General features: G+C 34.4%; 2 protein-coding genes and 1 long non-coding RNA gene across 3 annotated transcripts; 2 read left to right on the forward strand and 1 right to left on the reverse strand.

Annotated features, from left to right (window-relative positions):
* Nucleotides 1-11,071: 11,071 nt before the first annotated feature.
* Nucleotides 11,072-12,722, forward strand: LOC140875653 (uncharacterized). Its single transcript, XR_012148548.1, has 2 exons — nt 11,072-11,173; nt 12,078-12,722. It is a non-coding gene; the product is annotated as an uncharacterized lncRNA (long non-coding RNA).
* Nucleotides 12,723-14,941: 2,219 nt separating this feature from the next.
* Nucleotides 14,942-15,772, forward strand: LOC140865839 (uncharacterized). Its single transcript, XM_073270638.1, has 2 exons — nt 14,942-15,112; nt 15,347-15,772. Exons 1-2 carry the CDS (start codon nt 14,942-14,944, stop codon nt 15,770-15,772), a joined length of 597 nt encoding a protein of 198 aa, XP_073126739.1.
* A 560-nt stretch (nt 15,773-16,332) lies between these two features.
* LOC140875096 (succinate dehydrogenase subunit 5, mitochondrial) lies at nt 16,333-18,697 on the reverse strand. Its single transcript, XM_073278640.1, has 4 exons — nt 18,495-18,697; nt 17,306-17,616; nt 17,035-17,220; nt 16,333-16,713 (listed from the first exon to the last, which is right to left on the reverse strand). The coding sequence occupies exons 1-4, from the start codon at nt 18,646-18,648 to the stop codon at nt 16,657-16,659; spliced, it is 708 nt and encodes a 235-aa protein (XP_073134741.1). The 5' UTR covers nt 18,649-18,697; the 3' UTR covers nt 16,333-16,656.
* Between the last annotated feature and the right edge of the window lie 9,002 nt (nt 18,698-27,699).

The following is a 27,699-nucleotide window of genomic DNA, read 5'->3' on the forward strand; positions in this document are numbered from 1 at the left end:
GATTATGTTTCTTGACCACTTAAAAATATGTGTTGATCCGGCCCAAAGGGATTTTCACCCGGCCAAATTAGCATCGTCCCAATCTCTATTTTCCTAGCCCAAATCGCATCCCATTAAAAGATTTCCCCTCACTTCCCCTAGCCCATTCCATCGGCCCATTCTCCTTATCCTCTTCTCCAAGTATCAGTCGAGACCTTCTCATTTTTTCCTCCTCATTTCCCTCCGCGATCGGCCTCACCAGATTTCCCCTTCCATTCCCTTCAGCCGTTGGCTGCCACAACAGCTCCATCTTTTCCCGGCGAGGCTTTCCTTCAGGCGAGCTGCACGAGTTCTATCTCCCCTTTTTCCGGCTCGATTTTCAATTGGCCGAGCTCCACCATTTCTGACTTTTTTAGCGTGAGGCCAGATTTATGGGTTTTTTTGGCCACCAAGTGGATTATTATGCCGCGTGTTTGTATTTCTTTATCGCATTTTGAATTTTATGTGAATTTATGAAGTTGCTCGTTCTTTTCTGTAGCCGTTCGTTGCTCCTGTTTCTTTTCTTTGTTAGTTGCTCGGGGCCCTTTAGATTTCGTTGGAGATTCTGATGTGTGCTTATGGTTGTTATATAATGATCCTTGTGTTGAATGGGGCTGTTTTTGTGAGTCTCGGTCTTTTTGTTGCATTCTCTGTTTTGAGATTTCTTTTGCCGTGTGCTTGAGTATGCGTTGAATGAGTCTTGTTTGTTGATTGGATGGTGAAATAGGGGCTACCATGGGTGACAACGTAGCTCACATGGTAGCACCTAGGTTGTGAGAGATGGCTGGCAAGATTTGAGGCGAGGGGCTGTTGATTGGGTGTTGTAGGAGTTGGGTTTCCTGGGGCTGGAACAGGGTTGTTTTGAGCTGGGAATTGGCTTAGGACAGGGGGTGAGCGAGCTGGGAATTTAGTTTGGGAGCGAGGGGTCGGTCTCAAGGTTCGTGCGAGTCTAAGGGGCTGGCCTTGTGAGTTGTTAGGCTTGGGAGAGCCGTTCTAGTGGTTTGAATGGGGTCTTTGGGTGGTTATATGCTGGATTCTTAGTGGAGCATGGGTTGAAGGTTTATAAAGGGTCCTAGTAGGAAGAGCATGCACTGTTTTCTGCCAAAAAACAGGGCTGTCCGGGAATGGTGGTTTATGCCAGTGTTATACTCATGTTTTGGTTAAGGGCTCGGGTTTGGTAATAGCCTAGGATGCTAGGGAAATGACGTTTCAAGCGAGAACTAAGTTGGTTAAGTTTTGGTAGAGTTCTAGGCTATTGAATGTTAAGGTGCAGGGTTTTAGGTGTTAAGTGTTGCATCCCGGAAACATTGTTGCCAGAAATTATTGGATAAGATTTGAACCTCGAGGATGACTTCCTAGTTGAGTATAGAGTGCATGGGAACTATGTTTTCGCGCGAAAGACGTTTTGATTAAGAAATGTGTATGTTATAAGCATTTACAAGTGGATTGCTCGAGATTCGTCCTAAGTGTCAAAAAGGAGAGTCTAGATTCTTAGCTATGATTTGCCACCTAAATCATCATCCATGTCAACCATCTTACTTCATTCATTTGAGAATAGAGTAATCATTTTGTAAAGAAGTCTTTTTTTCTCGAGTTCAGTCTAAGTCTCCGAGTCAAGTCAAGAAAAGAAACTATTCCGAATAAGAAAAGTTGATTGTGCCAAAACGGGCAATGTCGGTTGGGGGATGTCTCAGCTCACTTTCCAAATGACGGGTAGTGTACGGCCGGGAGACATCCCGGAACCCCTACCAAATCGATGGGTAGTGTGCGGCCGGGAGAAATCTCGGAACCCCTACCAAATCAGTTATAAGGGGCAATGTCGCGTCGGGAGAGATCTCGGCGTCTTGCGAGCATAGTATACTGCAGCCATTGATCGATCAAAAACAAAGGGTTACAATCAATGATCTCATTTTACAGTTCAGTTTATAGTTCAGTTTATCAGTTTACAGTTCAGTTCATTAGTTCTCAGTTTAGTCTTTTTTAGTCCTCATGTTCGGTCTTGCTATGCTCTTTCAGTTTGAGTTTAGTTTCAGTCAGTTAGATTCAGTCATGCATGCAATGTTTTCAAGTACTCCTTTTTGCTAGAGATTCAGTTAGGAAAAGACAATGTATTTTCAGTATATGATATTTTTAATTGTGTGTGCATGTATATTTATTATTCGTTATTTCACCTCATATTTTTGTTGAGTCTATAGGCTCACTACATCTGCTTGGTGCAGGTGAGGATGATCACCCAGTGACTGAGGGGCAGGATCACCAGGGTTGACGGCATTCGGCGGAGCACACCCATGACCGTCGCTTCCATTTTTCTTTTCAGTACTGAGTTGTTTGTAATAAAGAATTATTTACACTTGTGTATTTTTCAGCTGTTTTAGCAGGATGAGATTCCATGCTTTATTAATTGACATGTAAACTCGTTATTCGCTTTTCTCCCTTTGTAGCTGGGATTATGCTCTTTCAGGTGTTTATGTTATCTTGTTACGTTTCTATCTCTGGGGAGTCTTTCTTTATAGTTTGAGCTGCTGTGTTGAGACAGGTCGGAATAGATATTTATAGATAGGTCATGGTGAAATTTTTTGTAAAATTTTCTATAATAATTCTATTATAATATTAATAAGATCCCGAAATTTTCTTTTTCTCATTTAATTAATTAAAGTAGAGGTTATGGTTGTTTCAGTTGGTATCAGAGAGACGGTCCTGCTTTGGGTTGTGCCTACTGCCGATTGCTGAAATTTAGGGGATCTGGCCTCAAAGTCTGTAAGTTTTAAGAAATTTTATATGTTAGGCGCATCTGAGTTATTACTTTAAATATTTTGATGTCACCTTCTTGTAAAAATATTTTCAAAAACTAGTGTTTTAATTTATGTAAATGTGTAGTTCAGTGTGAATTTTTCTTTGAAACTTCTTTTAGTAGTTTAAAGTATACCAATAAAAATTTTATTTTTTTTAGCATGCGACTTCAAGTTAAACGGAGTTGGTATACCAACATTCCTTTCAGTTTTAAATAGTACTTGGAAATTAATTGAGTTATTAGTGTTCAAATTTTTGATGAGATGGTAAGAGTTTGTCGAAAAATGTTAAACTTGAGTATTATGAGATATTAATTGTGTGTACTATTATGAGTTATTTTCTTATATTTGATTTTAATCGGTTACGACTAGGTGCATAGTTTTCTTAGAAATTGATAGACATATGTTTTGTCAGTTAAGTTTATGGATCGAAACTCGTGCGAATATTTGGGGTATGTGTTTTGTATTATTTATGAATAGCCTAAGTTTACTTTTGTTTAGGGGACAAATTGGATTTTGGATAATAGGGAATCGGTTACAAATGAGCCTTTCGATTATATGAACTATTATTCTGAACATTATTTTCTTTTCTTCTTTTGGTGCTTGTATCCATTGCAACATATGCTTTCGAATATCCGAAGTGTCTTTGCACTTTCTTTGTGCATTTATGGAATCATATGACATCAGTCAAAGTTGTATTTTGATATTTTGACCTTGGATCAACTTTTTAATAAAATCTTGTTTATATTTCACACTTCTTGAAATTTTTTTTGGTTCTAGAGACACATGTTGATGTGAGTAAGATTCACCTTGTCTTTTTTTGGTGATCTGTCTATGTTGTGGTTGACATCTGAATATGTCTTAGGACCATTGTTTCTCCTGATTATTGACTTGTGTTGAATTCTCTCGACTGAAGCCACGCTGATTGCCTTGGTTGTGCTTTGATTGTTTGGGCATGATGTCATCATCCATGGATGAGTGATCATGAGATTGGATATCTTGTTGACTCATATTCATTATTTTTGGAGTCTCCATTATTATTCATTCATCACTAGAATTGAATTATGAGTGAGTTGTTTTCATTTACCTAGATTTTTATTTTATTTTCATCTCGTGTGTTTGTAATGCTTGCGTTATTTCATTTCGTATTTTGCAGCGTTACTTGTATGTTTGTTTCCTTTCATGATCCATCATGATGTGAAATTGGGTGGATTATAGTTTCAATTATCATTTCGATTTTTTGAGTAGAGAATTGGCTCGTAACCGCATAGTAAGTGTTTAGACGGTTGGAATTTAGTATTAGTACTAGATAAAACCCTAAGTTATTGTTGTGCTCTGAGGAATGACGACTACTAATTATATTTATCTCTAGCGAGAAGACTGCGAGTTAATGAATTAATTGAATGGGTTGTTTCAACTTTAAATAGGATCGTTAAGAGTAAATAGACGACCTTGGTAAGCTGAATGAGTGATCAGCCTCGAGATAGGGGAAATAGAGTTGTCCCTATAATACTTTTGGGTACCTTACGTTAGTATCCCAAGATTTTACGAATGTCAATCGGTGAGACTAATGCACCAACTATGGGCATAGAATGATGAATAAAACATTTATGAAGTTTTCTGGATGAGCTGTATATTTACTTACCGATGAAATGCTAAGGTACTGTAGGAACAATTATAAAGCATTTACGATCGGGTTACAAACTCTTCGAGGTGTCTAATTGTATACCAAGTTCTTGGAATATGAATTCAGGTTGTACCATATTTTAATTTGGAAATTTTTGGAATTTTCAGACTTGCTGTCGAGTTGAGCTAGAGGTAGGAGATATGTCATCAGGTGATATGTAAGAATTATTTGGTACTTAGGGACGATCTAATTCCATAAACGGTTAATAGCTCATGGTATGCTTTGGCTTCAAGAGTAAATATGATTTACTTAGTCGTTGCGTCTGAGATAGAGAAATGTGGATAAATCTGCTGGGAGATTTTAACTAAAAATTTAACTTTCGATAGAACCAAAAATGCCAAAGGGACGAAAATATGAATTGGTAAATAAATAATTGAGATCTGTTTAGTTGTCTATTTGGATCCTGTATCTTATCGGATGATATCTTAGAACCGAATAAAATTTTAATGGTTATAATTTTCTCATTAAGGATTATATTAGATTTATTTATAGGAATGAGTCAATCAATTCTAAGTGAAAAGATCCACTTGTTCCACTTGAAGGTTTAACGGAACTAGAGTCGTGGCTTGAGGAAATTTTTAATCATCCTCAGAAGCGTTGTGAACTATAGTAACTAAGGAGGGGATGAACATAGTACAGGATCATTAAGCAAAGCAGACGTAGGCCTTTGGAATTTCAAAATGGTTATTAATTTGTTCTTGAAGGTATCATCGTTCAGTAATACTACTGATTTGGGCATAAAGGTAGATTAACTCATTTTGGCGGTCCATATGAGATTGTTGAGGAGATTAGTAATTTGTTTTATTATTTGGGCATGACGCAGAGTTGTTAGTGATACATGATGGGTTTCATGTGTCGATGTTGTGGAAGTATGAGTCAGATTCATCTCAAACCTTGAGGTCTAACAAGGTAGAATTTTATAGTCCCTTAGCTACTCTATTTAGAAAAGTTAGTGTTTAGTTGCTAATATTTTAAGAACTTGTGAATTTTTTAAGAGCTCGATTCTATACTATATGTGTTTAGCTTAATTAGTAAATAGACACTAAGCGTAGTTTCGTTGTGAGGAAGCTTTTAATTTTTGATTGTGGTCGACATAAATCATTTATTGGTTTTGGCGGACTCTATTGCTAGAAGTTGTGATTAGCGGTTTCAAGCTATCAAACTAAGGAAAGTATCAAGTATTTTAGGGGATTAAGTGGCGAACTGGAAACTCTTGATTACAGTGGAACAGTGATTAGAAATTTCTCCTAGGATACCTTCACTTGGGAATAAATTAGAATCGTGGTTATAAATTGCAGTAAGAGTTAGTCAGATCCTTGATGATATAGATATCAGTAAGCATTAGAGTGTGGGGGAAAAGCTAATTAGGGTCAACTCATGTGGGTGCCAGGTAAGAAAATTTAGTGTCGTTATGGTCTAAGTCATTCGAACCTAGTTAGTAAGTCTTGAATTTCGAGAACGAAATTTTATTTAAGTGGGAAAGGAATTGTAGTACCTAAAAATCTAATCTGCTGAATCGCATGCATTAGATTTTAATAAATATTAGGATTTATTATTTTTAAGTTTAATTGATTTAAACTCTTTATTTGAATTTCGTGTTAATAAAATATTAATTATTTATTTAAAGGACTTTATTTTACTAACTATTAAATTAAATTTTTTAATTGTTTAGGTTTATTAATTTAAATTATTTTATTATACTACTTATTGGTTTTAAAGATTTTAAAGGCTTAAGCCTGCTTATTTAAATGATGTTAATTATTTAGTTTATTCATTTAAATGAAATTAACTATTTCGTTTACTTATTTAAAAATTACTTGAGCTAATTGGATAGTTATTTAAATGATTTTAACTGTTAAGCTTATTTATTTAAATATTTTGATTGTCCAATTTATTTATTTTAAATAACTTAATTTTAGCGATTAGCCGCCTTAAATTATTTTAAATGTCTAGCTTATCTAATTAAATTTTTTTAAATTGTTCGAGTCATTTTAAAGGTTTTATTTCGCTTGTGTATTTATTAATGACTTTTAATCATGCGTCAAGTTTGTTTAAATTATTTTAATCGCTCTGTTTATTATTTAAATATTTTATTTATCGATGTGACATCAAAATGTTTAAGTATTGAAAAATTTTCATTTTCAAACACGGTAAATAAAATTTAAGTATTTAATTCTTGAATTTTCAAATTGATTATTTGCGAAATTTGTGCTTAACACTTATAAAATACTACATATTATATTTTATGTATTATGTTTCTTGACCACTTAAAAATATGTGTTGATCCGGCCCAAAGGGATTTTCACCCAGCCAAATTGCATCGTCCCAATCTCTATTTTCCTAGCCCAAATCACAGCCCATTAAAAGATTTCCCCTCACTTCCCCTAGCCCATTCCATCGGCCCATTCTCCTTATCCTCTTCTCCAAGTATCAGTCGAGACCTTCTCATTTTTTCCTCCCCATTTCCCTCCGCGATCGGCTTCACCAGTTTTCCCCTTCCATTCCCTTCAGCCGTCGGCCGCCACAGCAGCTCCATCTTTTTCCCGGCGAGGCTTTCCTTCAGGCGAGATGCACTAGTTCTATCTCCCCTTTTCCAGCTCGATTTTCAATCAACCGAGCTCCACCATTTCTGAATTTTTTAGTGTGAGGCACGATTTATGGGTTTCTTTGGCCACCAAGTGGATAGTTATGCCGCGTGTTTGTATTTCTTTATCGCATTTTGAATTTTATGTGAATTTATGAAGTTGCTCGTTCTTTTCTGTAGCCGTTCGATGCTTCTGTTTCTTTTCTTTGTTAGTTGCTCGGGCCTCTTTAGATTTCGTTGGAGATTCTGATGTGTGCTTATGGTTGTTATATAATGATCCTTGTGTTGAATGGGGCTGTTTTTGTGAGTCTCGGTCTTTTTGTTGCATTCTCTGTTTTGAGATTTCTTTTGCCGTATGCTTGAGTATGCGTTGAATGAGTCTTGTTTCTTGATTGGATGGTGAAATAGGGGCTACCATGAGTGAGAACGTAGCTCACATGGTAGCACCTATGTTGTGAGAGATGGCTGGCAATATTTGAGGCGAGGGGCTGTTGATCGGGTGTTGTAGGAGTTGGCTTTCCTAGGGGCTGGAACATGGCTGTTTTGAGCTGGGAATTGGCTTTGGACAGGGGCTAATCGAGCTGGGAATTTAGTTTGGAAGCGAGGGGTCGGTCTCAAGGTTCGTGCGAGTCTAATGGGCTGGCCTTGTGAGTTTTTAGGCTTGGGAAAGCCGTTCTAGTGGTTTGAATGAGGTCTTTGGGTGGTCAAGTTGTTAGGTTATAGGCTGGATTCTTAGTGGAGCATGGGTTGAAGGTTTATAAGGGTCCTAGTAGGAACAACATGCACTGTTTTCTGCCAAGAAACAGGGCTGTCCAGGTATGGTGGTTTATGCCAGTGTTATACTCATGTTTTGGTTAAGGTCTCGGGTTTGGTAATAGCCTAGGATGCTAGGGAAATGCCGTTTCAAGCGGGAACTAAGTCGGTTAAGTTTTGGTAGAGTTCTAGGCTATTGAATGTTAAGGTGCAGGGTTTTAGGTGTTTAGTGTTGCTGCCCGGAAACATTGTTGCCAGAAATTATTGGATAATATTTGAACCTCGAGGATGACTTTCTAGTTGAGTATAGAGTGCATGGGAACTATGTTTTCGTGTGGAAGGCGTTTTGATTAAGAAATGAGTATGTTATAAGCATTTACAAGTGGATTGCTTGAGATTCGTTCTAAGTGCCAAAAAGGAGAGTCTAGATTCTTAGTTATGGTTTGCCACCTAAATCACCATCCATGTCAACCATCTTACTTCATTCATTTGAGAATCGAGTAATCATTTTGTAAAGAAGTCTTTTTCTCGAGTTCATTCCAAGTCTCCGAGTCAAGTCAAGAAAAAAAAATATTTCTAATAAGGAAAGATGATTGTGCCAAGACGAGCAATGTCGGTTGGGGGATGCCTTAGCTCACTTTCCAAAAGACGGGTTGTGTGCTGCCGGAAGACATCCCGGAACCCCTACCAAATCAACGGGTAGTGTGCGGCCGGGAAAAATCTCGGAACCCCTACCAAATCAGTTATAAGGGGCATTGTCGCGTCGGGAGAGATCTTGGCGTCTTGTCAGCATAGTATAATGCAGCCATTGATCGATAAAAAACAAAGGGTTACAATCAATGATCTAAGTTTACAGTTCAGTTTACAGTTCAGTTTACAGTTCACAGTCAGTTCATCAGTTCATCAGTTTACAGTTCAGTTTATCAGTTTACAGTTTAGTTCATTAGTTCTCAGTTCAGTCTTTTTCAGTCCTCATGTTCGGTCTTGCTATGCTCTTTCAGTTTGAGTTTAGTTTCAGTCAGTTAGATTCAGTCATGCATGCAATGTTTTCAAGTACTCCTTTTTGCTAGAGATTCAGTTAGGAAAAGACAATGTATTTTCAGTATATGATATTTTTAATTGTGTGTGCATGTATATTTATTATTCGTTATTTCACCTCATATTTTTGTTGATTTTTTAGGCTCACCAAATCTGTTTGGTGCAGGTGATGATGATTACCCAGTGACTGAGGGGCAGGAACACCAGGGTTGACGGCATTCAGCGGAGCACACCCATGACCGTCGCTTCCCTTTTTCTTTTCAGTACTGAGTTGTTTGTAATAAAGAATTATTTACACTTGTGTATTTTTCAACTGTTTTAGCAGGATGAGATTCCATGCTTTATTAATTGACATGTAAACTCGTTATCCGCTTTTCTCCCCTTGTAGCTGGGATTATGCTCTTTCAGGTGTTTATGTTATCTTGTTACGTTTTTATCTTTGGGGAGTCTTTCTTTATAGTTTGAACTGTTGTGTTGAGACAGGCCGGAATAGATATTTACAGATAGGTCATGGTGAAATTTTTTGTAAAATTTTCTATAATAATTCTATTATAATATTAATAAGATCCTGAAATTTCCTTTTTCTCATTTAATTAATTAAAGTAGAGGTTAGGATCGTTTCAAAGTATATAGTTGATGGAACAGTTGAAAAATACAAGGTTAAATTGGTGGCTAAAGAAGGATGATAAATTATATTTGTAGACAGTTTATTATATAAATTTTTTTTATTTTGAAAATTAATTTTAAGATTTTCTCTAAAAATAACTGATTGCTTATTTATTTGTTTATTAATTACACAAGAAAGTTGGTTTATATTAGGTATGTGTTTAAATTTTAGAATGATTGGAAAACTTACTAAAGAATATGAAGGATAATATTGTCAATATAAAAAATAAAAAATAAAAAATTAAAGTGGAGTGTGATTAGCATTTTTTGGAGTGTAAACAACACTCTTTATATATATATATATATATATATATATATATAGAGTTCTTTTATGGTGCCCAACTCATATGCCCAACTCCATGCCCACCATGTACAATATGTGAGTTGACCAACACAATTGATGAGTTGACTTATCACATATTGTACATGGTGGGCATGGAGTTGGGCATATAGAGTTGGGCACCATAAAAGAACTCTATATATATATATATATAATTATTATAAATAACTCAATTGTTACATGGTTAAAAAAATCTATATTTTACCTCTAACTTAAATTGCTTTTAAATCTAATTACTTTTATTATATTCAATCAGTTACAAATTTTAATTTTAATTTTTAAAATTATTTTTTTAAAAATAAGATAATATTAATTTAAAAATCATATTATTTGTATTACAATTATTAATCAATAAAAATGTTTATATTCTCAAATATAATAATATTTATAAATATATAATAAGCTGATATTTTTTCTCCATCTATATCAAAGCATCAAAATTATATATTTCATATTAATAAATTACAACTCAATGAATAAATTATAATCATGGCTAAAATATAGTATCTTATATTGATAAAATATAATAAAAATAAATATATTTTGTATCTGTATATATAACTTAAAGTAAATGTTTTAAAACCAGGAACCTAATAAAAAAATGTTTAAATCGAGCGCAGAAATTTTCGGTCATCAAAATCACATAAATGGTGACAACGATGGAGATTTTTCACGTGCATCGGCACCATGCGATCGTTTTTATTTTATTTTTTTTAATTGTTTGTCTTTTCAGGATTTACAACTTTTATATTGAACAAATTTTTTGAATCATCAAGTAATCAAAAAGAACACGGTGAAAAACCAAAACGGTGATTAAAGTTGTTTCAATTGTCCGAAAACAATGTTCTAGAATCCGATGACATTATTTATTTTATTATATTGTATCACCGTGTTAAAATATTTTTTATTTGTATATATGAATTATTTATTGAGTTGTGAATTTGTTAATATATAATATAATATAATATTATAATATAATATAGATTATTTTTAGTGCAAATTGCTCAAAAATCCCCAATGCAAACATGTTTTGCTCTGCACTTCTTAGCCACTTTTTTGTATCACAATTTTTGTTAATTTGTATCACATCTTATATGGTTTTATACCATATCTTGTATTATTTTATATCACATTTTTTGACTAAGCACCCCAAAACAAAACACGTTTGAATTTTGAGGATTGTTGAGAAAATTGCCTTATTTCTACTGCCATCCCGCTTTGGGATGTCATTTCCTGCAACTATTTCGCACAACACAACGCGAGTCAGCTCCAACCCCCGATCGCCATTTTACTCAAAGGTTATCTATTTATTTTTTTCACTCTTTTCAATTTCAATAACTAAAACTAAAACTGAGATTATTTATATGCTCTAGTGTAATCACTGTGGTATATTTAGTAATTGAATTTGTAATTTGCATTCACCCATTTGATCTCTTTATCGATCCTTTGAATTTTACCCCAGCTCGAAACACTCTTTGTTTTTCATTCGCATTATTTGGAAATAAATATAAAATCATTGTAAAGGTCTGATTTTTCTGGTTATTTTTTACGGGTTTTGTTTCTGGATTTCAAGAATCAAGTCCCCTGATATAATTGGGGGAATCCATTTTCTTGATTATGTGGTTCAGCTGTTATTAGCTAACGATTTGCTGATTCCTTGTTTCTTGTTTGGGCCCAAAAAAAAAAAAGGAAAAAAGAAGAGGAATTGCCCCTCAACTGAATTTGTCACTGGGTGGGAGCTGTTGTAGGATTAAATTTTGAGATTCCATGGTTCCATGTAGATGCTCAAGTCCCTTATCTTTGCTTATGAGTAGTTAAATGAAATAATGATAGATATTGGTTGTATTTTCTTATTTGTTTACTTGTGTTTTTTGGCAAGATTTTCACTTGAAGATTATTTTTCTGCATGTATAAATTTACTTTTGCAAGATTGAAAATGGTAGAAAAAAATAATGGCTTATTGTAACTTTGTAAGCTTGGTGGGAAAGAGGTGTTTCAATTCTTGGAGATTGGCACTTGGTTCTTCTCCTCAATTAATGTGTTGAGCTTACTAGCATTGCGGTTCTGCGTGTTTATTTCTTCTTGGTGGTGATAAAGTGTGTGGATAGTTAAGAAAACAAAATTGTTTGGGAATCTACTAGATTTTGCATCTCTAACGAATTCTTGATTGCTCATTTGCATATTGGGGAAATCATATATTAGCAAACGGAGTCTAAATCATGAAAATGGGTCATCGAGAAGAGAAGCCCCATTGGAACGTATTTGATGGTGTGAAATCCATTTCCACTTCTCCTGAGGCACTTATGGCTGATATCAATTCCGCAATTACATCTCTTGAGCATGCTCGTGCTAGTTCTTTTTTAAAGTCACCAGTACCAACTTCAAAGGATAAAAACATCAGCAAGAAATCGATTTCTCCTCGGTATGATGCTCGAATGGCTGATGAAGCATACAAGGCAGGGTTGGCATCCATGGCTGCAGGGAAGCTGGACGATGCTGTCCACTCCTTGAACAACGCCCTCTCCAAGTGCCCACCAGACAAGACTTCGGCTGTTGCTAAGCTTCAGTCTCTTATTTCTCTTACATCGCAGCAGCTCCAAAAGTCTTCGAATTGATCCAAGTGGTACACACACGACTCAATTTTCAATTGATGTCATAATGATTTGCTGTCGTACGTCGGAGTAGATATTGTCTTTCTTTTTTCATCAAGAAATTTGTGAATGAGCATCATTCAAGTTTTGTACAAAAATAGGATTGCCATGTAATAATATGATATTTCTTGGTAAGAAATGCGTGAATATATCTGTGTGGCTGATGGATTTCCAATATGAAATTTCATCTTGTTTCGCAATTTTTTTAATCTACATTGCCCTAGTATGCTTCGTGTTTTTATCGTGATCAAGTGACTTCGTTTATCACTGCATTTCCTTTTCTTTTCTTCCGATAACAAATCATTTGATTGCCGAATTGTGAGAGGGAAAGCTCATGAATCGCTGTTAGTTTCAAACATAAAAAATAATAATATTCGAGAATTTAGTCTGTTTTTGTTCACAGGTTTGGAGGTGCATTTTGTTAAAGAGGAATTGAGTGGAATCATGCCAATCCTTGTGATACTTATTTATGATTCCCATTATCCCATTTCAATTTGTTCTACCAAGACATGCCACCATTATCGAATGTTTATTCATGAATTCAATAAGTTTTAGGATTAGGGAATACCTATCTGGGTAATAGAATTTTCTTTTCGAGACAATAAATTGTTTATTTCAATCTTCACGGATTTCTCGTGAATCTTAGCGTCAAATCTCGAGAGATTTCTCAAAGAATCACGGTTTCTGCGCAATTTTTCATCAACCACGCCGTCTCGCAATTTCAATGTGTCAAGCCAACGAGTTCGTTACCGGTCCGAATTACTTGTATGTTCGAGGCGGGATGGGGTCATGCATAGTCCCTGTTTACGTCTTGGATAGCAGCGTGGACAAGAATAAAGAAGCAATTTGCTCCGAACTCGACCAGACGATCGGTTTATTCAACATTGGATTTGAATATCTGCGGCAGAACATGCGAGTTATCGCTTAAAAATCCGTTTATACACAAACTTGTTGAGCAATTGTTGTAATAATAACTTTTTTTTGTACATGGGATAAGAACTTGGTTTTATCAGTGTCAAATCAAATGTAGCTCTTTGCCTTCCGTTGTTCTTTTGAGTTGCAGCTCCTGCTGTTTGCTTTTGATATCATTCTAAGGATAAGGTCGATGCTAGCATGTGTGTCCATATGCTAGATCTAACGGTCAGTATTTTTTGCTAGATCTAATGGCTAGTTCTGCACGTGAGATGTTCATGTCCTTTTAAGAGTAAAGTCGATGCTAGCATAAGGGCAGTGCTCATATGCTAGATCCAACGTCTCATCTTCACATCTCGCGTGCAGAAAAGATGAGCCGTTAAATACCTCATTGAACACTGCTCCAATGAGGTAGCATCCACCAATCTCCTTTTGAGGGCTAGCTTTAGTTCAGTAAAAGTACAGAGATCTAGAAGATTTTTGTTCTTGTGATATCATTTAGCTCAAACCTTTTTTTCCTTGCCTTTTACTCTTTGTGTATCTTAATGGCTTTTTTTTTGTACCGCTGGACAATTATTTTTTTAGTCATTTCCATTTTTGGCATTAATATGATATCTCCTTTTCCCCTTACTTTTGGGTTTTCGAGTAAGGGTTTTATCTATGTTAGTATATGGATATTGTCTATGTGTTAGATCTGACGGTTCTTTATTTTTGGCATATGAGATGTTCACATAAACATCTCGTGAACAAAAAATTGAGTCGTTGTAGTACTCGAATGAGATAACATCGACAGTCAAAAGATCCCTGAGTCAGTGAACCTTGTACATTGTTTTTGTTTATTATTTTAATTAATTGAACTATTCATTCGGTGAAAAAGGAAAAGAAAAAAACTAGATGGACGGAATTCATCAATACAAAGGGATACAAATACTCACGGATATATTCCATGTTTTAATAATTTCAAATTCCATTGTAAAGTTACGCAATCACGGACTATAGCTATGTTTTACTCGAATGTAGGTGCAATTAATATATATATGCATAACCCCACCCGTGTATATTTTGACAGTATTTTTCTAGTTAGGTGTCATATCCTTGTTACCCTTATTTTCAGGATTAAGGTTGGAAACTAAAAGCTGCCCAAGTTATATAGTAATAATTAAGCATGCGATAAATAATACAGCATAACTTGTATTCGTATGTGATATTTATTGTTCTTTCATGGGCAACTATATGTTAATATAATTGTGAGTTATGGCTTGTTTGACTGTAAATTTCAATTGGCTTATTATTTTAATAGCAAGAATTTGACCAAAGTAATATGAATAAATGCAAGTATAATGTCATCTCGTAAACCTTTATGTCTACATTTTTTTACCTTTGTCTTCACCCCAAAGAATTGCAAAGAATGTGGGATAGGATGAGAGGCCACTGTCACAAGAAGGGATTTAAAGTAGAACAAAGCAAATTCCTCCAGAGGCTGCCAAGTTTCCCTTGTCCATAATGAGCATATTTTATCGAGAGGAAGAGACTTCAAATCCCTCCAACAAATGCAAATGCATTGCTTCTGCACTCAAGGATGCATTCGTCAAGTGCCATTCTTCTCGAGGGAAGTTCTCTGTTTCGAGCCTCGAGACAGACGAAACAACTGGTGATTTCGATGAAGAAGATGAAGTAACTCATTTCGTCTCTATCTTTTTTAACATTCACCTTCAGCCAAATTTGCTCTCTTTCAATTCGGCCCGTAATTACTTCAAAAAATATTCATGTATTTTTTATATTTGAAGCTCAAACTCTCTGAATGAATGTAATATAGTATTAGTTATGTTTCTTCTCTCTTGTTTGATGGAGAGTTGAAACAAACTTAACCATTTATTTTCTTGAAATCATTTGACAAATTGTAAGCAGGTGTTTGTTTCAGCAATCGTCAGTAAGTACATGGAGTCAAAATGCAAGAGAAAGTCTACCATTGGATTGGATAACATTTACTGGGCTATGTCCCCAAGAGCACTGCAGATACATGGCAATAGCAATGGTGGAGAAGACACGGCCGACGAATTTTACTCCATCGGGAGTCGGTTATCTCGGTGTTCAAGTGCTACAAGCTTTGAGACCTTCGTTTCTGTCAAGAAATGGCTTTCAAGAAGCTCGAGTTTAAATCAGACCAATTTATGCGATTTTGGTAACAGATCCATGATTATGGAGTTTTGTCACTACGAGGGCTGGCCGTTTGGACTTTGCCGGAAAGCACTGCTGCTACCTCCACTGCCGAAATCTCCGGCAGATTCCTGGTCGTGGAGGAAGAGCGTAAGAACGGTGAGGATACATGGATGAAAGGATGTGTTTCAAATGGTTTTTTGACGTTATAACTTGTATGGAAGAAGAAAATATGATGAAATAAAAACAGAATCATCCGTAGATACAAGTTTTGAATGTAATTGGAAAAGGATGCTAAATATTGTTATCACAGCTAGCAGAACTCTTTTCTTTCCTTTTATGTTTTTATGCAGAATCATCCATTCAATAAGCATATTATTGAATTTAAACCATTCAACAATGTTGTCACCATATTTTGATTATTGGTTAGTCTCATGTAATACAGTCTCACGACTATTTCTCACAAAATTACAGTTTCACAAGAGTTTTCGTGTTGATTATTATACTACACATACAACCATAAAGAACAACAAAATTAACGATCACTCCTTAATAATCACCATGGTATAATTGCACCAAGTTGCGATTCATGAAAATTAAATACATATTCTAAGTTTTCATATCAACTGGACCCAATACTTTATGCAAAAGCAATAACACTGTCACAACTCTGTTATTTTTTTTTCTTTAACCGTACAATTCTGTGATTTAAAACCACATACCAATCACCACTCACATTGTTTAAATAATGGTGCCACATAGATAGCTAAATATGATACATGTGAAATTATTGCTCCCAGATAATCCTGTTTGAAATTAAAGATTCAGTAAAATGCTTATCACATTCACATCACAGAAACTTAAGATTTAAGAAGAATGCCAATATCAAAAAACCCAACCTCTCCAAGTCAGCCATTATTAAATTAGAGTAACTCTGTTTCATGAAAAATTTCAACAACAAAATACCACAAGCAGGGCATGATGAGAAACTTCCTTGGAACATGAATTTTGTAGACAATGTCCTTTAAGTCGAGCAAGACTTTGTAGCTTTTTTTCCAAATTTATGCTCTATGCTCTATATAAGAACCCGAGATTCCAGAAGTCCCGAGCACGGTAACCTGCAAAAACAGAACACAATACACTTAAAGAAGATGCAAGATTTTAATCAGTCATAAAAACAGTGGCAGCCTTGCTGCAAATGTGGAAGTACAAGCCAGTGGATACCAAAGATCTCGAAGAAAGTATTCCATTTAACAGAGAGTTATTTCGAAATACTATGAGGTTATACTACAATGGACAATCATCTGGCTGGTGAAGATAAAAGTCAAAGCAACAAGCGAATCTAAACAAGTATAATCAAATAACATGTGCATCAACGGTCAAAGATTAGCCATCACATTTGCAGTGTGTGAACAATGGATTTGAACAAAAAATCATACCTTTCCCCAGTCAGCATCAAGGCCACTGCACCTCATTTTCAAGTATATCATCTTTGTTCCCAACTCAGTCTCAACTTTCTTCTTCAAATAGTTCTCTTCTGGCCCAAATGAGGCCAAATATGCAGAATATCTGTCAAAAAGTATTTGCATTGCCTTTGCATGCTCTTCTGGCAGGGGCTTCACATTCTATGAAAACACTAATAGTCAGACAGCCACTATATGAAATCTGGTGAAACATATACTACCAAAATCCCATCCACATTTTCATTACCTCGCCACTCGCACCAATTATGTCATCCATTTCCATTTTCAGTGTCATGACAATTCCGGTAAACTCCTCAACTGCCTCAGCAGATCTGAACACATTTTTTAGAACCTCTTGGGAAGCCTTATCCTCGGTACTCTTTGACAAAGCCCTCTGTACGTCCTCAACCACTGCAGGAGGAATCTCATCCCAGTCCGTGGCCATTAAGTCTTTCAATGCACATTTGATATCGTGGTCCTCTATAACTGGTATATGAGTAGCATCTTCACCGAAATATCGTATACCCCCAGAGCGAAAAGCAAATGGACGCGGGAAATCTACAAGGTAATGTAAAGACATGAGATTTCAAAAGTTAACTATGGAGTGAGCATTTGCCATCGTACTAAAAGTTGTAACTGGTGGGCGGTGGCAAACACGCAATGCAAATTTTTAAACTGTACATTAGGGCCTCCTTAGGCAGAGCATTACATCCACGTTTCTGTAGTAGTAATTCCAAACACATGTATAAGTGAAAGAAAGCATTCAATATAGATAGAGGCACCTAGGTAGTCAGTAAACCAGCACGGAGAAAGATACATTTTATGGCACAAAATGACGATGTCGATTTGCTAACAAAGGCACCAACAGGTATTGTAAGATAAATTTATAACAACAATAAAATTAGAAAGCTATAATTCGCCTCATTTGGGAAACTCAAAATGACAAAGGGACCACTCCCATCAGCTTACATTTATCCAAATCATTCAGTATAGGAATGGATGATCATGTCCCATCAACAAGTGCATTATCCAAAAAAATTGGTCCTATAGTTGTTGAGAAAAACAATCTCTTTTTTAACAAAATAAACTTCGTAAAAAATTTGATTTGTTTGGCGAAAACAGAAATCGACCGAGCAATCTGAGCTATTCTAAGAGAAGCAATGATTAAATTCCGAAGTATCAAATAAGACGTGTAGACAACAATCATTTTCCGTCAATTCATGGAAATTTAGTTCAGATTATTCATACACCAGCTCATCGTATCACGTTCATAAATATTTTGAGATTTAAATCGTGTCAGAAGATTATTTAGCCAACGAACATATGTAAAGTCCATGGTAAAGATAACAAAACAGCACAACAATATACATAAATCGAGAATAATTACTCTACTTTCGAGCAAAAAATCACAATTTCAACAAAGAAAAATAATTTACCGGATGGGGGGGTTTTGGGAGAAGAGGCCGGGACCGAAGAAGAAGAGAAATGGAGGTGGCGGATGTGGTTGTTGACGACGGCGGAGGAGGAGAAAGCTTGGGATCTGCGGCAAATTGAACGACAGAGCGATCTCAACATCATCGCTTTCACCATTTTTCTCAAGAATTTTCTGATGTTTTTCCCCAATTGAATCGTATTACACTCAGCTTTCTGTGAGTGGGATTATTAATATTAATATTAATATTAATATTATTATTATTATTATTATTATTATTATTATTATTAATAATTCATTATCAAACTTTAACCATATCATGTTACATTTTTTTTTTTTGAAAGATATCATGTTACATTTTCTTCACAGGACGAATGGAATGAAGTGTTCGAGCTGACGGTAATTTATAATTCTTTATTAAACTTTGATGATATCAACTTAAATTTACATATTAGCTCTGATATTTCAACTAAAGTCGAAAAATTGCTTCAAATTGGATATTCGAGTTGGTGAAGTAGTGAACACTTGACAAATAGTTAGAAGTTTATTCTCCTAAGTACTCAGTAAATATTTTCTTGGACGAGTCTGTAGGCACAAGGTTCACGCAGTGCAGTTTACCTAGCGTGATTTGCAAATTATTGTGTTAGTTTGGTGTTTATTCAGTACACAACTAAGATAGCTGCTGAGGGTTCAATCGTAAAAAATAAAAAAAAATATGAAAAACTTTTGGGCGAGCCTGTACACAACATTTGTCCAATGCAATTTACTTTTCTACATGATTTGTAAGCTTATCGCATTATCTCAGAGGTTTACTCAGCGTGCACAAAAAATAACAACTGTGAGTCCATCGTAATATATATATATATACACATATAAACTGACTCCAATGAGGAGTTCGAGTTGATGAAATATGTGAGCGTTTGATTAATTATTATACATTCAAGTAAGTGACGGCATTGTCCCAGGACGAGCAAAGCTCATGCCCAGGGTGGGGCCCAAATTTATTTGAAAACATAATTATATATATATTATAATTATTAAAAGAATACTAATGCACAGCCTACAATAAAATCTGTCGTCGAAGTCTACATGTTCAATCTTCGCTATATTCGTCATCCCTCATTCGGTATTGCTTTTCAACGACGATCGCTTCTCATCGTTCCTCCATGATCATCGAAGTTCCTAGCATCAAGTTCTTAGCTTATGGGTGATTTTTAAAGTTGCTCAATTTAATTTTGATTTCATGTTAGATGCTAATATTTATTGTTAATTTCGTGTGGGATTGAAAATTCGTACGAATTACAAAACTTAAGTTTGAAAATGAGAGTTTTTTTGTTAATAGCTAAATTAAATTAGCATTTGAATGGTGAGTTTTGATAGTTAATTGTGATTTTGTTTTGGATATTTTCATAATTCCGAATATGAAAGATAATTTTGTATAGTTCAGTTATATTTGATTTTTCCAAGTTAATGTAAGAGGTATCATGTTTTTAAGCTTTGTCCATGTCCTTATTTTCCTTAGAAGCCTATGTTCAAGTCCCTTGATCCATTTTCTCAGATGATCCAGTCACACATATGACTTTTCCAAGACATTTTTTTGGCTAACATGGTTCGAAATATATTATGTTAGCTTGGAAGTTTACTCAATACATATCGAAAATAATAAATATTATTCAAAGAATGAAAAATTGATAACGATAAAAAAACATAAGAAAACTTCTAATAGGAATCTATGTGAAAGACCACGAGAAAAGCTTCAAAATTTTATTTTCTAAAAATCAAATTTATCAAAAAAATCATAACTAGTAATTAATAATTATGATTTCAGCGATTCATGTAATCCTTATTTTATAATATGATTACGATTTAGAACGGTCTTAAGTTTGCTTTGTAATCACCTTAACTAGGGCTGTCATAAGGGCATGCCCGGCCCCGTCACGACCCACAGCCCGTTTGGGTTGGCCTGTTTAGGCCCTCCTTCAAACGGGCAATAAAAACTCCAAGAGAGCAATAAAAACCCCGCCCTTCCCGCTGCGGGTTGCGGGCTAAGCGGGCCAACCCACCAAATTTGAAAAAAATATATAAAATAAAATTCAAAAAACAACATTAGTATTTGGAATTGAAAAATATATATCAACAATGTTACACAATAACAAATAATAAAGGTTGCAATAAAACAAATCATATAAAATTTTGATATTAATTATTATATTTTGGATAAAAAATCACATTCCCAAATAATATGAATAATATAAATAGATATTTAATCATAATAATATAATAATGTAAGATATTAAAAATACATTAAATAGTAAATACTAGTTTTAAAATTTTAAAATCACATTTTTTTTAAAAAAAAGAGTTTTTATGGCCATAATAAAAAAATTATTATTTTTAAAAAACTGGTTGCCCCGCCCCGCCTCAACTCGTGGCCCGTTTAGGGCAACCTCCAAATAGACCAGTAAAACTATAACCGACAGGCCCGATCCGTTTTGACGGCTTTAATTTAGACCCCACAGACTGGGCTTATGAAAGTCCAACTCTTTTTTAAGGATCCCAACTAGATAAAATGATAGACAATAAAATATTGGTGGATTGGGTAGGATCCGTCCCGTAATTAATAATTATGATTTCAGCGATTCATGTAATCCTTATTTTATAATATGATTACGATTTAGGACGGTCTTAAGTTTGCTTTGTAATCACTTTGACTAGGGCTGTCATAAGGGCAGGCCCGGCCCCGTCACGACCCACAGCCCGTTTGAGTTGGCCTATTTAGGCCCTCCTCCAAACGGGCAATAAAAACACTAAGAGAGCAATAAAAACCCCGCCCTCCCCGCTGCGGGTTGCGGGCTAAGCGGGCCAACCCTCCAAATTTGAAAAAAATATAAAAAAATAAAAAATTCAAAAAACAACATTAGTATTTGGAATTGAAAAATATATATATCAACAATGTTACACAATAACAAATAATAAAGGTTGCAATAAAATAAATCATATAAAATTTGATATTAATTATTATATTTTGGATTAAAAAATCACATTTCCAAATAATATGAATAATATAAATAGATATTTAACCATAATAAAATAATAATGTAAGATATTAAAAATAAATTAAATATTAAATACTAGTTTTAAATTTTAAAATCACATTATTTAAAAATAAGAGTTTTTATGGCCATAATTAAAAAAAATATTTTTTTTTAAAATAACTGGCTGTCCCGCCCTGCCTCAACTCATGGCCTGTTTAGGGCCACCTCCAAACAGACCAGTAAAACTATAATCAACAAGCCCAATCCGTTTTGACGGCTTTAATCTAGACCCCACGGACTGGGCTTATGAAAGCCCAACTCTTTTTTAAGGATCCCAACTTGATAAAATGATAGACAATAAAATATTGATGGATTGGGTAGGATCCGTCCCGTAATTCTCTATCCAATTATCGTTTCGATAAGAATGAGGGAATTATTTTTTTTCGATCCCTTACCGACATATGTTGAGATCAGAATATTCAGGATCCCATCGGGTATAGAGGGAATATCCCGATAAAATTTTTTATAAATTTTGTCAAAAAAATTGTTTTATTGTTTTTTAAAATACTATTTAAAATTTTATATGTATAAAGAAAAAAATAAATATTCAATTATAAACATATAATATTAAAATATTCGAGATAATGCTTCAAGATTTTTTCGAAAACTTAAAAAAAATTATTTTTTTAATAATAATTTTAAAAAAACTATTTAGAAAATTATATTTTTAAATAGGAACAAAGCATTCAACTAGAAACATATAAGTGCATAACAAGATCAATACATATATTCATGATTCAACCAGTCCAGTCGAAGATCAAACAGTCCATTTACAACCTATTGAAGAACTAGTTCACATGAACAGTTCAGAATCAAGACTGTTCAAGAAAGTAGTCAATCGGAAAACTGGTGCATAAAGGCCAACTGCCTGATATAATTAAATTACCCTACTGCTTGAACATCTACAGAAAATGGAAAAATTATTTCAAATAAAGGAGCTGTTATGTGACCCGTAAATTTCTATCAAAAAATGTGGAACTTCATTTAAAGTCCTCATAAAGACATACTGAAGATTAAGAGGCAATGAAGACAAGCATTAAAGCATATCAAGTCAAACGTTGGAAGATATATGCATATATAGTTGAAGAATCTAAACATGATAAGAAGATAGATGCAATAAGAGAAATACACAGAAAGATACAAGCTGTGAAGCTATTAAAAAATATTCTTTGAGCACTTTAAAAGAATCTTCTTACTTGCTCATTTTGCCCACTCATCAAGATATATATAATCTCTAAGGATCATCAAGGGCTAAGAGATAACTTTCAACTGCCTATTGTTCAAAAGGAGTTGCTACATTGTTTGAATCTAAGGATTCATTCAACCAATTATACTTCACGTGTATTTTGGTATTAGGATGTGTTGTCTTAACTTGGTTTTGTATACTAGGAGTTTCGATCTAGACAAGGGTAAGTCCTACGATTGGAGTGAATGTATTACAAGATGTTGTAATAACCAAAGTCTTCTAGTGAATCCTTCCTTCGTGAAAGAAGGGGTGCATAGTAGCAGTTAAGTCTTCGAACACCCATAAACATATCTCTGCAATTTACATTCTAGTCAAACCACTATATATATATATATATATATATATATATATATATATATATATATATATATATATATTTGTTCAATCTGTTAGTTGGTCTGTCTCCGCACATATATTTGTTGACCAATTAATATTGACACACGAAAAAGATTAGAGTCAAGTTGCTAATAACAACTGAGCTCACATTTGAATAAACATATCTTAAACTGCTCGGCGAGATATATATTGAGCAATCCAATCAAGTGTTATCGATCCTTCCCATCAGCTTATAAATTAAATTAGCATTTGAATGGTGAGTTTTGATAGTTAATTGTGATTTTTTTGTGCGGATATTTTCATAATTTTGAATATGAAAGATACTGACAGAATGGGTTGCGGTGTTGAAAACTACTTTCTTGATAGGATCGTTTTGGGTGTGATTTCCCAAACTGAATTGCAGTGTAGTAGTTGACTCCTAATCTTCCAAATCGAGTTCAGTTGTGGTTGGTCAACTGAACTGTTTTCTTCACGCGTGTCGATGTTAATTGGCAAACAAATATTATGTGCGAAAAGATGCCAAATAACATATTAGAACTTATAATCAAATATCTTGATTTGAGCAGTGAGTGAGTGAGAGTGCTCGACTGACAATAAAAGACGCAAGTATTTGTGTCTTGATGTTCGGAGCAAAATCTCTTACATCACCCCTTCTTCGGTAAATGAAATCCTACTTGTACAGGCATTATCTCAAACCAGATTGAAGGGTTGAGATTTATCAATACATGTGAGGTCTACGATTATCAATACATGAGGGGTCTACGATTATTTCAGTGGATCCCACAAATATTGATAAATATTCAACCTTAAATACATCATTGGAGTAGTGTCTGTATAGGTAGGATGAAATGATCCCCCTTCTTCCACCTCGGAATGATTCACTCTAGAAGACTTTGACTATTACAACACTTTGTAACAGCTTGCTCCAAGACTAGGACTTACACTCAACTGCCTATCTCAGAACTCCTATACTCAAGAACTCAGCCCTCGACTGATTCTTGTTACAAAGAGTTTGTAGAACCTCAACTGATAAATACAACTACAATACATGTATTACAACTCAACACTTAAGCACAATGTGATCCAACTAATCTAATTCACTAGTATGTGTGCTTGTGTTCTTCGGATCTTGATATATTCTTTGAAGTTAAGTTTGAAGTTTCTCGACTGAATGTATGTGGGTAAACTGAAAGTGTTCAGTTTACCTTTAATAGATAGAATATATGTGAGAGTTCTTTTCTAAGGATCCAGATGTTTTTTCAAGCACCCCTTATCATGTATTTATACTTGGTGGGCAATGGATCTTTTAAATTCAAATTGAGGTTGTTAGCTTATTTTTTCCTTGTACATTCTGTAACATGATAGTAAACTATTGTGCTCTGGCTTTGCGGCATCAGCAATGCACAAAAAAGTCTATCCACAAGAGTTAGATTGATTCAGTCTTGATCACGCAATTTCTAGGATAGTTTAGTGGCTCAATTGTTCAGTCTGGGTAATTCGGTTGAGATTTGTTGAAGCTGTTTGGCTCTTTGAACAGTTTGTTCATGAGAGAGACTGATTCAGTTTAGCCTAAACTGAATACAGTTTACCAAGTGAACTTAGTTGACTGACTTGACTGCTCGATGACTTCAGTTTGGCTCTGGTCAAAGTTAATTCAGTTTGGCCTATTTTGGTTTGGCTCTGAAGCTTATCCAGTCTACGTCTTTTGCCTGACTTAAGTTTTGCTTAAGAGAAGTTGGTCTCTGAATCAAAATCATGTATGTTCCGACAATTTCTCTTTTTGTTTAGACTGTTATGTCAACACCAAAACTTTGAATGTTCCAACATATACTTTTGTATAGCTCAATAATATTTGATTTTTCAAGTTAATGTATGAGGTATCATGTTTTTAAGCTTTGTCCATGTCCTTATTTTCCTTAGATGTTTGAGTCTCTTGATCCACTTTATCAGATGATCCAGTCACACATATGACTCTTCCAATATAGTTTTCTTGGCTAACGTGGTTTGAAGGATATTATGTTATCTTGGAAGTTTACTTAGTACATACCGAAAAAGCGAAAATAAATATGGTTCAAAAGGTGAAAAATTGACAATGATAAAGAACATAAAAAAAACTTTTAATACGAATCTTTGTGAAAGACCACGATAAAAGCTTCAAAATTTTATTTTTTAAAAATAAATTTTATCTAATAAACCATAACTAGTAATTAATAATTATGATTTCAGCGATTCCAGTAATTTTTATTTTATAATAGAGCAAAATGCACAACGTCCCCTCATGAAATTTAAAAAGAGCACGTTTGTATCTTGAAAAAAATAAATAGGCTTTACGTCTCCAATTTTTTTTTTCCAAAAATAGCACACATGCCCCAAATTAACTAAATGTGAAAAATGAGCCATATATGACAATTTTACCCTTCTATTATATTGAATATTTGAACTACCCGTCAATCTTATTTGCCCTAATTTTTTCAAGAGAAGAATTACAGCAGAGCATCCTACGGAGGGTTAACGAGAAAGATACATTCTTTTGAAAAAGCGCAACCAACCTCCTTGCATCAGTCTATGTAGAATTTGTCTATCTTTCCTTAATGTTTTTAGTGTATTATTTCTTAATTTATTTTTCAGAAATTTTGTATAAAGTGATTGTGGAATCTTTCAAATATGTTGTTCTTTCTCTCTTTTTGGTAAAAAGCTAGACCAATAATTTTTTTTCAGCTATCCATCTCTTCTACCTTCTTTATTAGGATTGTTGAATATCTGAAATTATCTTTAGATAATTAGTTACTCATATAGGCTTTTTGAATTTTAAAGTGCACTGGACTATTTTTGTTTTTTTGTATCGGATAAAATTTCTAGATACTCAGATTGTGTGTTTCAATTTTATTCATTCAATAAATTGGTAAGTGTCTTTCGTTTGTTTTTTTAGATTGGTAAGTATTTTGGTTGTTAATTCATATTTCTTGCTTTCTCAGGAGTTGATGGATTTGTTAATCGATGTTGATGTTTGGTAGGATGGCCGGTTTTGAACTTTTTCCGAAATTGAAGTACGTCGGAGGGAATAAGTATGAAGTTAAGTATTTGAATTTGGACATGTTAAATTTCTCTGATTTGTATGAGTTGTACAAATTATGTGGGGGGATATGTTAAATGTTAGATTTTTCTTTAGGTTGCCTGGAATTGTGATTGAAAAAGGTCTTATTGAGATTAAAATGGATGTCGATATAACACTGTTGTATGAGTGTTACAAAAATGAAGATAAATTGACTTTGTGGATTGAGGAGGCAATGGCAAAGCCTTTACAGATTCTAGATCTAGAAGGTAACAACATACCTGTTAGGAAATTTAGAGAACCTATAAGAGATAAACATGTAGGTGATGTTCCTGTAGATGATGCTATTAGAAGTGATGAACCAGAAATCATTGGGTTTGGTGATTTAAGTGACTTTGATGATGATTCTGATGAATCCTACAAAGAATATGGAGATTCAATTTCATCTAATGATGATAATTCAGATTTAGTTAGCGAAAGATCTATTGATGAAAGAGTTTTTGATGATGGAAAGACAAAGAGTAAGAGTAATAGTAAAGCAGTGAATATTGATGATGGATGGTGCAGTGACCCAATTGATGATGATGATGATGATGATGATAAGATTTTAAGTGTATGCGGATCTGATGATGATGCTCCAAAACATCCTATTTATAAAGAGGGGCAAGACATGACTAATTTCAAATTAATGGTAGGTATGAAATTCAAATCTGCAAGAGAATTTAAATTGTGTTGTCTGATATTAATGTTAAAGGAGGGGGGGGGGGGGTTGAAGTTTTGTTTTATAAAAATGAAAAAAGTAGGATAACAGCTGTGTGCAAGGAAGAAAAATGTGAGTGGAAGATTCATGATTCATTAGTAATGGGTGGACCAACTTTTCAGATCAAAAAATTGAAAGTAGGCGTACATGTTCTAAAGTAGCAACTAATTGGCTTGAAAATTACAAGTATTTGGCCAAAAAAATTGAACAAGTTGTGAGAGAAAATCCTAATGTTAAGATAGATCAATTGATTAATTACATTAGCAGGGAATGTGGTGTAAACGTTAGCAAGTGAAAAGCAGTGAGAGCTAAGAAATATGTTCTTCAGAGTATCAGTGGGGTTGATAATGTGCAGTATGAGATCCTTAGAGATTATTGTGAAACCGTGTTGAAGTATAATCCCTGTAGCCAAATTATAATCAGGACCAGAGAAAATTGTGTTGCACCAACATTTGGAAAACTGTATTATTCTTTGTCTGGATTGAAAATGAAATTTTTAACCAGTTTTAGACCAATTATATGTCTTGATGGTTGCTTCCTTAAGACTGTACATAGGGGTCAGTTACTTGCAGCAATTGGAAGAGATGGTAATGATGGTATGGTGCCAATAGCAATTGCAATTGTTGAGGTTGAGAATAGAGATACTTGGACTTGATTTCTTAGTGAACTGCTGGAGGAAATAAAAGGATTGGGTGAAAACAAGTGAACATTTATAAGTGA

The sequence above is a fragment of the Henckelia pumila genome, chromosome 1 (assembly GCF_033568475.1).
Source record: "Henckelia pumila isolate YLH828 chromosome 1, ASM3356847v2, whole genome shotgun sequence".
Lineage (NCBI taxonomy): Eukaryota > Viridiplantae > Streptophyta > Magnoliopsida > Lamiales > Gesneriaceae > Henckelia > Henckelia pumila.